The sequence below is a fragment of the Sesamum indicum genome, linkage group LG5 (genome assembly GCF_026168435.1).
Source record: "Sesamum indicum cultivar Baizhima isolate 11 linkage group LG5, ASM2616843v1, whole genome shotgun sequence".
NCBI classification, from domain to species: domain Eukaryota; kingdom Viridiplantae; phylum Streptophyta; class Magnoliopsida; order Lamiales; family Pedaliaceae; genus Sesamum; species Sesamum indicum.
Window position 1 is genome coordinate 19,055,835 of NC_142661.1, and position 16,041 is coordinate 19,071,875.

Genomic DNA, 16,041 nt, shown 5'->3' on the forward strand with positions numbered 1-16,041 from the left:
AATCTTAATTTTGAAAAAAAATATAAGTAATTTCTATGTGATATTACAAATAAGCAAATTAACTCACTGTGAAAAAAATAACAATTTATTTCATGTATTTTTAAAATTACTATTATTTTCTCATAAGAGGATAATTTATTAATTTACAATATCATAGGGGTAAATTGCGTTAAACCTATTAATTTTCGCATTAATTATTTAGAGTAAAATATTAGTGGATAAGTCATTTTGAGCATTAATGTACAAAACTAAAATTACAATATTCCCTATAGACTCAAGGCATACAAACCTAAATTGATATAGCCAATATCTACATATATAAAAGGAAGAACATGAACTGGGTCCAGCACCCAAATTACGTGCCATATGTTCCATTTAATTAATATTATATATGTTTCACTGTTACTATGCATTTATATTAATTGTTCTTAATTAATATATTATTAGCATGGTTCAAATTTATGGTGTACGTACGAAGGGTTTCTTCTTTAGAAAGGCATCATTATGTTTAGGGGGAGACATATATACCAAATTCGGAAGAATTAATCATGACAAGAGAATTCCAAAATCATTATAATCTATGCATGGAGAGCCATATTGTTCATTTTGTTTTTTGTTTTTTTTTTTAAATTACTTTGTCATCATAAACTCATATAATTAATATTTTTTACTTTTTTCGACTGTTGTCTATCAATTGATTTTCACTTTATGAAAAAATGTAATCATTCCTTCCAATCAGGAACAGAAAAAGTCTAAATATTATGAAAAAGGGAAAAATGCAAATTTATGAGGGTGATGATTTTGATTTTGTTTAAATTAAAATATATAATATACTCTAGTAATTTTAATTCTTTTCGGTTAATTTGGCCGAAAATTTTTATATCAATACTTAATTTGAAGTTTTGAAGACTTTGATGACCCGATAGTTCAATATATTTATTTTAGGAAATGACTTCACAAAAGAAAAATTATCACTTGATGATATGATAAATTTTTTCAAGTTGTAATTTTCTTTCGCTTAGTTATTTTCTATATATATATATATTGGACTGTTACATCATTAAATTTGTCGAAAGTTCGAATTTAAGTGTTGACATGGCTGATTCGGTGGAATTCTTCGGCCAAATTGCCCCAAAAGGACCAAAATTGTTATGATTTTTAAAATTATAAGTCCAAAATGATCAAAAATTGTCAATCTCCTAATTTATAAGACTAAAATTATAATTTTCTCAATAAAAAAAGGGATGACGGACGTAATTAAAACTAATTACAATTTAAGTTTTGTAATGAAGAGAAGGGTTATTATATAATTAAGAGTAAATTACAATTACCTACCATGATATTTGACATAATTATGATACTTTTAAAAAATTATAAATACCCCATAATGTTTGATGAAATTACGTAAATTTTGGATGGAGGTATGAAATTGTCAATTTTAGTCTTATTGTTTCTTTTTATTTTTTTGGAAAAATTAAAATTTAGCAAAAAAATTAGACAGTGTAGATAAAAAAATTTAAAAATAATCCTCTTAGTCTACAAAAAAAAATTAAAAACTAAATAAAATTATAGTTTTTAGTCCACAATGGTTGGTCAAATTACCAAAAAAATGGATGAAAACCTAATTGAAACTAACGGATTGAGCTAATTGTTAAACAATTATTGAAAATAAGTGGTACTGATAATATTTTAAACAACAAGAGATAATTTACCTCTATAATTAATTATGAATTTAATTAATTAATTATATCACATCTCAATCCAAATTAAATGGAACATTTGTGATTTATATGATTAATAATGCAATCTTATGCTCTTATCTAAAAAAATATATATATGATTAGTATATAAATATATATATGTATACATACGAGAGACTTTAAATGGAACGTTCGTGATTAATATATATATATATCTTTCATTTAATTAATAATTTATTGGAGTTCTAACCCTAATTAAATCTCTCCTATTTCCTAGAAAGATTGTTGTGTTCTTTACAAAGGGATCCGGGGCATATGTATCTCCGATTTATCTTTTAGGGAAATTCATATGATGCGATAAAATATATTTATATATATATATAATATATAAATTATGTAATTTTTAAAACCATGCATGATCATAAGGCCACCGACATCAACATATTGTTTCAACTTTTTCATTGGTAAAGTATATGTTATGTATCAAAAGACCAAGTGAGGTCCCAATCAAAAATTATATCATGAATGACCTTCATCATGTCTACAATTTTTAAAAGGGTTAATTACACTTTTGATCCTTCTCAAAAATGCAAAGTTACACATTTTTTTTAGAAAAAACTTTTGAAATTATATATATATATATATATATATATATTTTACAATTGTTCGCCTTCTATTATGGTTTGAATAAAAAATATTGATGTAGCAATTAACTTACATAAATTTTTAATTTTATGTAGCTTTCATTCAATATTCTGTATATAATATTTATTGATAAAGATAGCCGTGGTAATAATATTTCTATACTTGTAAGAGGTAGATATATATAATACATATAAAGTTAAAAGAGCATAATTGAAATAAAATATTATTCTCGAATCATTATCATTGAATAAAAAGTAACCATGCACTAACACAAAAAGATCACAATTTTGTCAATAATACAGAAAGTTGAATAAGGTGTATCATTAAAAATTTATGTAATTTTTTTACTCCAAACTCTAATAGAAAGGGTATAATTATAAATGGAGATTTCTCGGAAAGAGTGCATTTGTAATTTCAAAATGATTTTTGAGGAAAAATATAATTTTCTAGTATAACTAATCCTTGTTAAAATTATGTATCTCATCAGGCATGTGTTTGACACTCTTATTATGGAACTAAAATATATATTTACTCTTTTTACAACTCTTATCGTTCATTTAGTTCAAGCGAGAGGAAAAGGAAAGCGAAACAGGGACGGGCAGGAAAAAAATAATAGTTTTTCTTCAAATTATTTGGTATGATTGGAAGGGGAGTAAATCTCAAATACTTTCACTTGTTTGGTGCGAGAAAAAATAGATTAAGAGAAAAAGACTATTTTTTCTAATTTATTGAATAACCATTCTCGAAATTTGTATTAAAAAATAAATAAATTAATACTATACTAACATAATTTTAATATAGCAAAAATTTAAAAACTTTATTAATACATTAAATTATCTAACATTGACTTTGATGAGTAGTTTTCCAATTATTTTTTTATCTTTTCTCTGAAGATTATTTACGATATTATCAACTTGAAGGAGAAAAGAATTGGAGAAAAATTATATATATATGTATATATACATATATGAGAAATCAAGTAAACAGAAATAAAGTATGTATGTTTTTGTCTTTTTGGACATATACTTTCACTTTTCCGCTAATTTTGGACGAAAACAAAATAAGACTCTAAAAAAAAATTCATATATATCGAGTTTTCTTCTTTTCCATTTTTTTTCCCTAACCAAATACCAAACTGTTTCTTATATATTCCTTTTCTCTTAAACTCCCACTTTTTAGCCAGACATACTCTTGTATTACAGTAATGACTGTAGTTCCGTGCCTCCAATCCACTTCTCTAACCCTGGACACCACGTGATCGATGAAGGTTCAATATTTAGGAGAATGTGTTTTTGTCCCAATCACTACGAGAATCTCATTTAAAAAATAATATTTTATATTTTATTTTACTTTTAGTCTCTTCGTTAAATAATTAATTAAAATAGTTATGCGAGACTCACGTGACCGTTAAATGAATGTTTTGGAGAGAGACTCAAGTGGTTATTTCCATTAATTATTTAATAGTGTGTTTAAAAATAAAATAAAATATAAGATATTATTCTTGAAGTGAAATTACCGTAATCGGGTGGACAAAAAATGAGATTTTTCCTAAAAATATCAAAGTGTTCCTGAATATCATGAAAATGCCAAAATGGAATGAGAAAACCATAAATGGTAGTTTATACATTCAAATCGATTTGATCCGCAACTCCCAAATATATATATATATATATATATATATATTTTGTATATCTTACAGTACTATATGTAATTGACATAATTTAATCTTATACGTTATTTGGGCATGACAAGTTCTAATAGAATAATTGAATTGTCAAAAGCTAAGTATAATATTATTATCTATTTTGTATATTAAATATAGATGGCCGTACTAACTTAAGCATCTGCAAACTATCATTGCTGACCATCCAATAACCTTTGCTAGTGGACTACAACAGTAAGTCATAGCTCGAAGAATTACAAACTTGTAGATGGCATCTGCTCGATGCAGATTGGATTCTCTATTATAATTCTTATATATATATATATATTCTATTTCAATTAATAAATACATACTAAATGCATAAAGATTATGCCATTTATTTAATTAAAAATATTATCCACATTATCGTGTATTAAATTAAATAAAAAATTCAATCTGCCCTCGCACTCAATATAATTACCAAGGATGGTAAGGAGCGCTGCAGCCCCTTCAATATAACTAAAAGATAGGAATAGGGTAGACAAATTCTCAAGATTCTCAGACTACCACAAACAAATTTGTGAAACAAACCCTTGAAAATTTGAACGTACGATAATGTTCTCGATCTAATTTTTTTTTATTAAAAAAAAGAATAATCTGGATAAAGAGGAGGGAAGAATTTGGTTTGAAGTTGTTCGTACCCTCGAGCCCTCCGTTTTTGTTCTGATGAGAAGGATGGAAAAATTAAAACACACACACACACACAGCAAAAGTGCTGGTGTATTACTGTTAATCAGGTAGTGCGTGTGTTATAGCTGCTACATAGGAACAAAAGGAATAAGCAGAAACCTACATTTGGACTTTTTTTTTTTTTTTTTTGAGAAAAATGACAGTTTAATTCAAGAAGTTTATGATTTCTTTCTTGGTTCCGGTGATGTGAAACTGCATCTGCTTTGTGATTTGAACTTACAGACAAAATCAGCCAGTGATCAGTGCATTGAGGAAGAGATAATACAATTAATACACACACACTTACACTTATGTATGTGTATCATCGTATTGAATTTATCTTACACAGAGTACAGATTCCTGGTCAAAACCCCTGTTTGTGTGTGTGTGTGTGAGTGAGAGAGAGAGAGTTTTCCTGTTTCGCCATTGTGGGTTTTGAGTTGTGAGCAGCGGTTGTGGAGAGAGAGAAAATAACTAGAAAAGAAGACAGAGAGAGAGAGGAAAAAGGCAGAATCCGATCACTGTAGAAGCGCAAGAAAGAAGGGTTGTGAAGCATTTTAACTTTCTTACCATTCGACACTTGTCTACCCTTTATTTGCCTCCTACCACTTATTTGCTCTACATACGTACGTACGTACGTATCTCATACGACAATACTCTACCTTTTGCTTGAAACCCTATACATTACAAAGTAGATAGATACACAAGAAAGGGAGAGACCTTTATATTACATTGATGCAGCTGGAGTGGAAACAGAGAAATGGGTCCATTGTCCTCTACACAAATTCAAAACCTTTTCATCTGTAATTAGGACACTATCCGGGACTGTCGCTCCTTTCGCCGTTGTCCCCCTTCTTACCATCCTTCTCTCTCTCTCCCCCTCAAGAAAGGCTACTGTGTGGTTTTTTGTGTTTCCTGAACATGGAAGATCAATACGGGATGGCAGATCTAAGGCAGTACATCAGTGGGGGGGCTTTCTTTCCGGCCACACCTCGGCCGCCGGAATTCATATCTACCAACCCCTACGATATGCTCATGTTTCGCTCAGATTCTACTGCTAGTGTAACTACAGCTAATACTGGAGGTGCTGCATCCAGTAGCGTCGCCGCTGGTGGCCATTTAATTAGTTTCGAGATGGATGCTGGTGGTGGGGGAGGCGGCGGAGACGGTGGTACCGGGAGGTGGCCTAGGCAAGAAACACTTACTCTTCTTGAGATCAGATCAAGGCTTAACCCCAAATTCAAGGAGGCCAATCAGAAGGGTCCCTTGTGGGATGAAGTCTCAAGGTATATATATATATATGTTATTATACACACAACACATGATTTTAGTTAACCTAGTTTTTAACTCCACAACAAACACTTCTCTACTCTCTAGCTAGGTGTTTCAACTCAAATCCAGTTGCCCAGGAAAGTATTTCTCTCATTATTTTTTACAGTTGAGCTCAGAGAGAAGAAATAAAAAATTTCACATGGTTGAACAATAAAAGGGTCTAATTTTCTTTCCTTTTTCTCTTTCACCAAATTGTTTGCTCTTATCAGCAGATTTTGATTAAACAATCTGGTTATTTTCTTCAAGAAAATGACAGCAGCGTAGTTTGAAGTATCAGTTTAAGAATCAGCAGCTGTAAGTTTTAACTTTAACCTGCTCATTCTAGATTTCTACGAGGTAAGGTAAACTCACAATCATGTCTGTAAACAAGAACCAAGTGTCATATTTTAGGCATCAATTTTCACCACTTTTCTCCTTCAACAAAGGCCAATCTTTTGGGTTTTATGGTAAAGATTTCCAAGCTTTAGTATTCATGAAAAGACGCGAACTAGCCAGCACTAGCAGCATCTCCTCCCCAACAAGTTCTACAAACAGCTTTCTGTGGACTCTCGAACAGTCATGTCCTAAATGGAGTTTGTCTACACCACTGAATCAAAGGAACCGCATGAGTTTGCCCATCCTTGGCAAATATCATTATCACATGAAGCTTTTGCACAGTTTCCGTACAGAAAAACTAGGGTTCAATTCAAGTACTGCAGTTACTTCATTTCTAGATATCTCAGTATTTATTATAAGAAAAAAAGAAGGGATTTTTGTTTTCTCTAAAATAAAATAATTCATACTTTTTAATTTCAGGATAATGTCCGAGGAACATGGATATCAGAGGAGCGGCAAGAAATGCAGGGAGAAGTTTGAGAACTTGTACAAGTATTACAAGAAGACCAAAGAAGGCAAGGCCGGGAGGCAAGATGGCAAACATTACAGGTTCTTCAGACAACTTGAAGCTCTCTATGGTGAGACTAAGAATTCATCAGCTTCAGTGTCGGAAAATCAGTTTCTTGGTGGCAGTTTTCACTACAATTTTGCGAATAACAACGTTTGTTTAGCTCATAATCAAGAACCCTATCCGGGTCTGAAGCTGTTGGACACCAGTCTCTCAAATTCTTCTGATGCTTATGCAACAAATTCATCGGATGATAGTGATCTCAATGTAGAGAAGAAAAGAAGGGGGAAAAGGAGCTTGAAAGGTAAGATTAGAGGCTTCATTGATGCACAAATGAGTAAACTGATGGAGAAACAGGAGGCATGGATGGAGAAAATGATGAGTATTATTGAGCACAAGGAGCAGGAGAGGATGTTAAGGGAGGAAGAATGGAGGAAACAAGATTCTGCGAGGATAGAGAGAGAGCAGAAGCTGTGGGCTAGTGAGAGAGCCTGGATCGAAGCGAGGGATGCTGCTTTGATGGAAGCTTTCCACAGATTGACCGGGAAAGAAATAAGGGTGGTGAGCGAAAACCAGAACGTCTGTGGGAACAAGGCCATGAACCAGAATTACTTGAGAGGCGATATATGGCCGGAAAGCGAGATTGCAAGATTGATCCAATTGAGAACCGCAATGGAAGTAAAGTTCCAAGAACGTGGGGTCTCAGAAGAGATGCTGTGGGAGGAAATAGCCAACAAAATGGCTTGTCTCGGACATGAAAGGAGTGGCTTCATGTGCAAAGAAAAGTGGGATAGTGTCAGTAGTTATCTACTCAAGTGCAGCAAGAAGAGAAAGGAGAACTCAAGAAGCTGCACATATTATCATCCGAATCATGAATCTGGTTGTGATCAAGGAGGAGTGCCCTACTGCAATGAACAAGGGATCGAGCCCACAATAAGGCTAAATGACGGTGGCAATACGCCGGCAAACAACAATGCAGGCAATGCCATGAACGAGAGCTGCTTCAGGTACTTCTTTGGTGATCCCTATGGAAGAATTATGAACTAAAATTGAGCAAAGATGGTCAGAATGTTTATGATCGATTTAATTAGGAGAATTAATTAATACTGTATGATGACTTAGATGAGAATTGGGCATGCAAGCAACTGACTTGTGATCTTGGAGCTGAAAATTTGACTATGTTTGGTAGTTATTTGTGGGGTGAAATCAGGGATTTGAAGTAGCTAGAGCTGCTAATTGTTGTTGCATTAGCTTCCTGTGTTGATTTCTTCTGGTGGGAAGGTCTCGTTTGCTCCTGTATGTAGCTTGTACCATGTGGTAATAACTACAAAACTTTTGTCTCTTCTGTAGTTAATCTTTTTTAATTTTCTTTTCTTTCCTTGTCGAAATTATGTGGAAGCCATATATAGCTAGCTAGCTATTCTGGGCAACTGCTGATTTGAGACATAATTTGTCTGTATTATTTGATTGGTGTTGTATCAAGATATATAAGGAAGTGTTGAATCTCTTGTTATTAGGATCGGAGGATGAGATTTTTTTTTATAGTAAAATTTAGTATTATCCATATTTTAATCACTACAAAAAAAAATAACTCGATAATTACGAAAATATTTTATACTAAAAAATCAACTTAAGCTAATTAGTAAGTAAAATTCTCATTGTTAATTAATATTATTTAATATATATATTTTAAATAATTTGTTACTAAATTCGTTAGCAAGTAAAATTTTATTGCTAAATTCATTAGCAACTAAATCTTTTGTGTTATAAAATGTAGATTAACAACCATAGTTTTACTTGATAAAGGGCTCAACGCTAATTTTTTCCATAGTTATTGAAGGATTTTCTTGTACTGAATGGCTATGGACTAAAAAAATTATAGTAAATAACTATTATTAATCATGTTTTAGCTAGACTTGCGAAAAACAATAGCAATAAATATTGTATAGTCGTGGTCAATGACTATTTATTATTTATATTTATTTTTAATCATACAATTAAATATTATATTTCTTGTAGCAAATATTGTTGAAAAATTGGATCACATATTTGAGTGGGGAAATATAAATTAGAGAAACTATATTTTTCTTTATTCAGATACAGATAACATTATGGCTTCCATTAATGTACTCATAACAAATATTATTTAATTTATATATTCTTTGTATTGTTTTTAGTGATATTTAATTAGTTTCCAAAAAAAATAATATTTTCCCTATTAGAAAATAATTTTAAGTCATCATAATCACATTAAGGATAAATGGTAATTAATGTATAAATTAACTAGAGGAACAAATTTATTTATAACTAGTGCGCAATTCATTCAATTAATATATATATATATATATATATATATACCTGTTAATTAATTACATTAAACTACCGATCTTTTTATATTTATACTAAAAGTAAAATTAATTTTCTCAATTGAATAACAAGAAAAATCACAAATTAATTAATTGAACATTCATTTATTTTCGAAAAAAATAAATTAATTATACATTTCTTATTTTATTTCAATATTTTCTAGTAAATTAAAACATACTCGTCTCGTGCTTTCGTATATTAATTAATTCTCTATTAATCTATTTTTTAGTCCTTTTATTTTCTCCTTATGGGCATTCCAAAATTAATAAGATCTTATTTTCTTAAAATAATAAGAACTTCTTTGCAATTTTATTCTTTTATCTAAATATTAAAGTTGAGTTTGAACTTAGATAAATATGGTGCTAAGTGATGATAATTGAAGTATTGATGCAATAACATAAATGAAAAACTTCAAAATTGAATTAGTCAGCAGCAAGTGTACGGAATTCGCAAGCCAAACAAGTTATTACTACTTCTCGGCCATCCAGGAACTGGACCGCCTGTGCTGCTGCCCTACTCATCTACGGAACCCCAAATAAGCTGAAAGCTGATGAAAATTTAGTCCTGTTTGTTTTTGTATATTTTCATTTAATTTTTTTTATCTGTTTTAAAGAATGCAAACATATTAATTTATTTATTTTATATATTTTCAATCCAGAAAATATTATAATTTTTGTCCTGTAATTTAGGGGAAAGTAATTTTAATCCTACACGAATTGATTTATTTAACTTATCTTTTAATTTTAAAATTTTGGTACTTTTAAACTTTTTTTTTTTGGGCTAGAAAATTGCATATATCGGGCACATGACTTTTATAATTGGGGCTTTTCAATCAAATGGGATCAAAATTATTGAATTTTTAAAATTATAAAAATTAATTTTTACAAAATCAAAATTATCATCTAATTAAGTGATAGAACGAAAATTACAATTTTCCGTTATTGTATATAAATTGAAAAAAAAAAATGAGTTAAAGGCAAATTCAATTTATGGTTTCCCCCAGAACTGGTTAAAATCAGTAGGTTACAGAGAGACAACTTATACATCAGCAGTCAAATAGAACTGATGAGTTAGAGGGTTTGCAAAACGTAAAACTGATCAAATATATATTGCGTAGTCAGTTGTTTGATTTGACTAACTACTGACAAAATCTGAGGAAGCTGTCGGGCCCTTAATTCCCAGAAATACACTCTTCCCACAATCCTTTTTTAGAAGGTTTTATTGTTTCATTCTCATTTTCCTTATTAAGTTGTTTTTTTTAAATCAATCTCCTGTTAGTGGTAGAGATGACCTGATTTTCAGTACGTGATCTTCATCTTATTACCAAGAGAAAGGGTACGTGTTTCCGGGGTAGACAACGCATTTCCTGGATGTGGGCTATCCCTTCACAAAACATCCAAAAAACCATCTTGCAAACAAATTAGGAGTTTCAGAGTTTTAAACTCTCCTCTCCATATATTTTCTCAAACAATAAAATTGTAAAACTCATATAAAGCCAGAACGGATAATATTTCGTGCAATGAAAGTATGATGGAATGAGTCGGATACTACAAACATGTTGCATCCATTCAACAAAAGAACTTCACCTGATTTTTCAGCAACTCGGGAGAACTGAACTATAAGATGGACTCTTTCTCAACTATATAATCAACTGGCTGAGTTACATCTGATAACTCCAAGTTAAATTAGAATCAGTCAGCATATTGATGATGAAGTATTCGGACAACTGCATTACGTGCAAAAACAGCCTGATGTTCCTCAAGCTAATTATTCAAATACAAGTCTACAAAGATGAAAAAACTAGGCTTTAAAATGAGGAAATACAAAGTCTATAACTATTTCGCCAATTACTCTCTCCGCATTAAAGCAGAAAATTGTCGGGGAATCAAAATAAGACGTGCGCCGGATCCGGACAGAAACAGTCATGTGATAAGCCGTAGCTGTGGTCGTGGCTTATTTCATGTCTGTTCTAACTCTAAAATAACAAGTGAGAACCATTTGTCCAGCAAAATATTAACTTAGTACTTGTAGTCTTTAACATGGAGGCTCTCAGACGCGCCCTCGCTCATTGCCGCACCGCCCTGGTAAGTTCCAAGTGTTGCTTCGGAGTTGGCCTTGCACCTTGCATGGAATACTGTCTGGGCCTTTGGGATGTTTTCCACCTTTCCAGCCCAAGCTTTGAGGGTGCTCTGCTGAAGAGCACGCCCGTACGAGAAAGACAGGCTCCATGGCTTCTTGGTCTTCAGTTTGTTCATGGCATTTAGGTTCACAGTCGCCTCCTCCTCACTCTGCCCACCAGACAAGAACACCACAGCCGGCACTGCAGCAGGCATAGTGCGCTGCAACGCACGGACGGTGTGCTCAGCAATCACCTCCGGAGCAACCTTTTTGGCATCAGAGCCAGGGGTCACCATGTTGGGTTTCAAAAGAGTTCCCTCCAAGAGGACATGGTGATCATTGAGTGCCTTGTAGCAAGCGGCAAGAACACGTTCTGTCACGTCCGCACACTTCTTAATGTCATGGGGGCCATCGACGAGGATTTCAGGCTCAACAATAGGCACCAGACCATTCTCCTGGCAGATGATTGCGTAACGCGCTAAGCCGTTGGCATTCTCATTGATAGCAAGCTGTGATGGCTCATTGGGACCGATCTTCAGCACAGCCCTCCATTTGGCAAACCTAGCACCGGCTGAATAGTATTTTTGGCAGCGTTGGGCAAGATCATCAAGACCTTGGGTTGTCGTCTCACCGTTGGTCCCGGCAAGCTCGACAGTGCCCTTGTCAACCTTAATACCAGGGAGAACACCACCTTCTTTCATGACATCAACGAATGGCTTACCTGCATCATAGAAATAAATATATTAGTTCGATTTCTTTAATTTTTCAACATGGCACTTGCACATTCCACAAACCACAAGTCTTGCTCATTAAATATACCTGCAGCTGTTTTCTGATACAGAGTTTCCTCAAAGAGGATAACTCCACTGAGGTACTGAAGGACACCAGGGGTGGTGAAAAGAAGCTCACGCAGAGCCCTCCTATTTGACTCGACATTCTCAACATTGATGCTCGATAAACGCTTGCCAATTGTGCCGGTAGACTCATCGGCAGCAAGAATACCCTTCCCGGGGGTGCCAATGTATGTAGCATTAGCAATAAGCTCATCTGCAAAACGGACACAGTCGGAAGAAAAGTGAATAGACGTGCAAAACATCATAGAACTGATCTAAGCTGAGGTTTATTCAAATAAAACAAGTTTTCCATAGGACTCAACAAATTAATCTAACACAAGGGATCCAACCCGTTACTCGCCAAACAGAAAATTTGTCACCAAGAAGCGAAAGAGAGAGCATAGAATCAACACACTCTATCTGAATTCATTCTAAAATTCATATTACAAGATACCAGCCATAGAAACAGGGATCAACATGCAAACGTAGGTAAATACAGAACACGTATCAATCCACCTATAAGAAATCATTAACGTCCCTAAAACAGGGTTGAATACAACCAGACATCCTAAGTAATACATCAGATTAACAATGAACGCAGTCTTGAGAATAAATCACACGCTGCACTCGTAGAGATCATTTATTACGATCAACAAAGAAATTCTTGATTCAAAATTAATCGTGAACATGGAAACATAATCTAAGCCCAGCTCGAAATGACACAAGACTAAACCAAACACAGTCATTTCACAAAAACTACAGCCGAGTAGACATTATCATAATACTCGCTCAAAAATCCAACAGAAATCAAGCCAAAGAAAATTCACCAGCGTATTTCCCCTTGTAGCAAGACATGTTTATTACTATGTTATACAAATCGAAGAGAGCAGAAAAACAACAGAAAAGAGAGTCTGGTGGGAGTGAGGAGGAGAGTGGCTGTATATAAAGGGTGTGGTAGTTGGACCGTCGATATTATCGCTCCATCACCACCCCTCCTTCAAGTAACCCCGTCTTTTCTGGTGAATTTTGCGATTTACCATTTCACCCCTACTACCAGGCTCTCTATATTTAAATTTTATTTGTTATGTTTTCATTTTTTGGGATAATTACGCCGCACATGAGATTTAGTGTAGTTACATATAAAATTTTTGTGTTTTACAAAATTATATTTAATACCCATGAAATTTGCTTACATCTTGTTAGTCAAAATTCACAGGATTTATTGATATTAACAAAAAATTAATATATATTCTCAATTGTCTTATTACTGATTTATTGCAGGTCAAATATATTTTTTCTGATTAAACTACCTTTATAACGATGAAGACATACCTCCTCATATGTATTAAGTTGTGAAAATGTAGAAGGATAATTTGATCATGAAGAGATTTATTTAGTGTGCAATAAATTAAAAATAAATCAATAGAAGGCAAATATGAATTTTTATTCGGTTTTTAATATTAGGAAATTCATTGAATTTTGGTTAGGTGAGAAAGTTATTTGTTACACTAAAGTAAATTTCAAGAATATTAAATATAATTTTCAAACTAAAAGATATGTACGTAACTACACCAAATTTTAGGGAGATCAGTGTAATTATCTTATTTTTATTTTCACATGAAAAAAAAAAACTAAATTTTGTTTTTCTTTATTTGAATTTTGACCTCGTCTTCCTCTATTCTGATAATTTTTTTTTATATATAAAGGAGTGGCTGTGGATGGATTCTGATATTTATTTATATTTTTAGAAGTTTCAAGTTAGATTTAGAAAATAATTATTATGAACTATATATTTAATATTAAAAAGGGGTTGTGGACAAGTTTCATTGTATGTTAAACGATCACCTCATTACTTAATATTATATGTTAACGCACACTCCTTCATTGTAACCCTTTATTTATAAATATGCAGTAACCAGATTCATACTCAAATTTGATATGACTTAAAATACTATATCAAACGATCATTTTATCTTAAAATTTAAATTATTAGATAAAAAAATTATTTAATATTAATATTTTAACTGCGTGTTTTTGGGATAATTCTAATTTAAATGTTGTATGTTATTATTAATGTAATGGGTTCTTTTGATTTATAATCCTAAAGTCATAATAAAATTTAGGATTACAACGAAGGTTGGTGAATATGTTTTAGCAATATTTCTCATGCCAAAGCAACTCAGCGTAAAACTGACACTTTTACCCTTGGCACTACTTAAATCTTGAGAAGAATAACAAAGAAATTCCTCCAATATTAATTGGCAGACTGTAATGCTTCATCCTTAAATACAGGCAGCCAAGATGTGACAGAAAGAAAGAATAAAAGTTATTAATGAAATTTTCTTATGAGGTGGAAGGTAAGCATCATACATAAAAATGTAAAAAAGAATAACTCAATGGAGTCAAAGGGCAAAAATGTCAGTCAAGTAATATATGGTCTGGCATGAGGGTAATTGATGTGGAAAGTAGAAGGGGGACTGTTTGGATTTTACAGGGAGGAAAGGCCCACCACACCATCACCAGAAATAGAGCCATAAAACAGAGAGAATATCCACAAAAATCATGTGGGATGGACTTTTCCCTTGGGTAAAAAGGAAGTCTGGCTAGGGAAATTTTGTTCCCGTCAAATTTAGTTAAATTTGAATTAATTATATAATAAATATAATATATTTATAATTACAGGAAGAAAAATTGATATTTATTTTTTTTATAAAGGGGTAATTTGCTCATTTGCGATATCACAATGAGGTTGCTTGCATTCTTCTCCTTATATTATCTAACTATCCTTTGAGAAATTTAAATCAAAATTAGGTTTGGTTGAACCTGAACCAATTATAAGCAAAAGCACTGCACTTTCGTGGTATATAGTTCAGGAAAAAGTGATCAAAATTATATGATAAGTGTATCACAATTGTTGTGTAATTGATTTGATTCAATCAAACATGATTTAGAAAGAATTTTTTCTATCCCAAATAAGATAACCTAATTGTCACACAGTATCTTTCACCAAAATTTGTATGTCGTTCAATTTAATCACCGTAGCTCCACAAACTATATTGTAACAAGTCATTAGGCTTCAATTTGCTTCTTTATTTTTATTTTTTTTCTTTTTCTTTATGTTTCTCATTACAAACTTGTACTGAAGTTGGAAATATGTAAGTAGAATTTAAATGATCATATGTAAATTACCAACTATTTTCAGATTTTGACCTGAATTTGATTTGATGAACATTCTCATTTTTAGGGACTCTCTGCTTGATTTTGAATCAATGGATCTAAATTAAACGTACAAATGAGTTAAGTATATTCTGTTTTATCAATTTAGCATTTTTTTTAAGAATTTATATAATTGATTTATTATCATCAAAAATCTAAATCAGCAAGTCAGGAACGATGTTTAATCCCACCGTACCGCTCGGTAAGAATTTGAACCCATGACATCTGATTTTAATCTAAATCGTAACAATTGATAGTATTTAATATTTTGATTCTATTTAAATTGGACATCTATTTTATTCAATTTCAATTGTAATTAAATTTTATGATATGATTAATTTATAACTGAAATAGGATAATTGATGAGTCATTAAATATAACACACGTGTTATAATACTTATTATATTAATTAATTAAGTTTGATAAAACCTGTTGCAAACAAATATTTTGGGCAGAGTTGGAAATGGATTGGGCTAAAGAGGCTTAAACTACAACCAGAATTGGGCCCACACATAATCTTCAGGAACAAGAACAATAAACTTAATGGGCCGGTCTGGGTCGGGCCAAGCCCATTCT

At 32.1% G+C, this 16,041-nt stretch overlaps 2 protein-coding genes across 2 annotated transcripts; one reads left to right on the top strand and one right to left on the bottom strand.

The window, feature by feature from the left end:
- Positions 1-5,439: 5,439 nt before the first annotated feature.
- Positions 5,440-8,431, top strand: LOC105179555 (trihelix transcription factor PTL). Its single transcript, XM_088880411.1, has 2 exons — positions 5,440-6,002; positions 6,844-8,431. Exons 1-2 carry the CDS (start codon positions 5,638-5,640, stop codon positions 7,976-7,978), a joined length of 1,500 nt encoding a protein of 499 aa, XP_088736537.1. The 5' UTR covers positions 5,440-5,637; the 3' UTR covers positions 7,979-8,431.
- A 2,484-nt stretch (positions 8,432-10,915) lies between these two features.
- Positions 10,916-13,214, bottom strand: LOC105179538 (fructose-bisphosphate aldolase 3, cytoplasmic). The gene is made up of 3 exons (XM_011103190.3): positions 13,077-13,214; positions 12,236-12,463; positions 10,916-12,137 (listed from the first exon to the last, which is right to left on the bottom strand). The coding sequence occupies exons 1-3, from the start codon at positions 13,102-13,104 to the stop codon at positions 11,317-11,319; spliced, it is 1,077 nt and encodes a 358-aa protein (XP_011101492.1). The 5' UTR covers positions 13,105-13,214; the 3' UTR covers positions 10,916-11,316.
- Positions 13,215-16,041: the final 2,827 nt, after the last annotated feature.

What these genes read in the sequence shown, in the direction of transcription:
- LOC105179555 (XM_088880411.1), top strand. Translation starts at nt 5,638, where the DNA reads ATGGAAGATCAATACGGGATGGCAGATCTAAGGCAGTACATCAGTGGG. An exon ending in TTGTGGGATGAAGTCTCAAG is followed by an intron (nt 6,003 to 6,843) that starts GTATATATATAT and finishes TTTTAATTTCAG; the next exon opens with GATAATGTCCGAGGAACATG.
- LOC105179538 (XM_011103190.3), bottom strand. Translation starts at nt 13,104, where the DNA reads ATGTCTTGCTACAAGGGGAAATACGCTG. An exon ending in CTACAAGGGGAAATACGCTG is followed by an intron (nt 12,464 to 13,076) that starts GTGAATTTTCTT and finishes TCCGTTTTGCAG; the next exon opens with ATGAGCTTATTGCTAATGCT. An exon ending in GTATCAGAAAACAGCTGCAG is followed by an intron (nt 12,138 to 12,235) that starts GTATATTTAATG and finishes TCTATGATGCAG; the next exon opens with GTAAGCCATTCGTTGATGTC.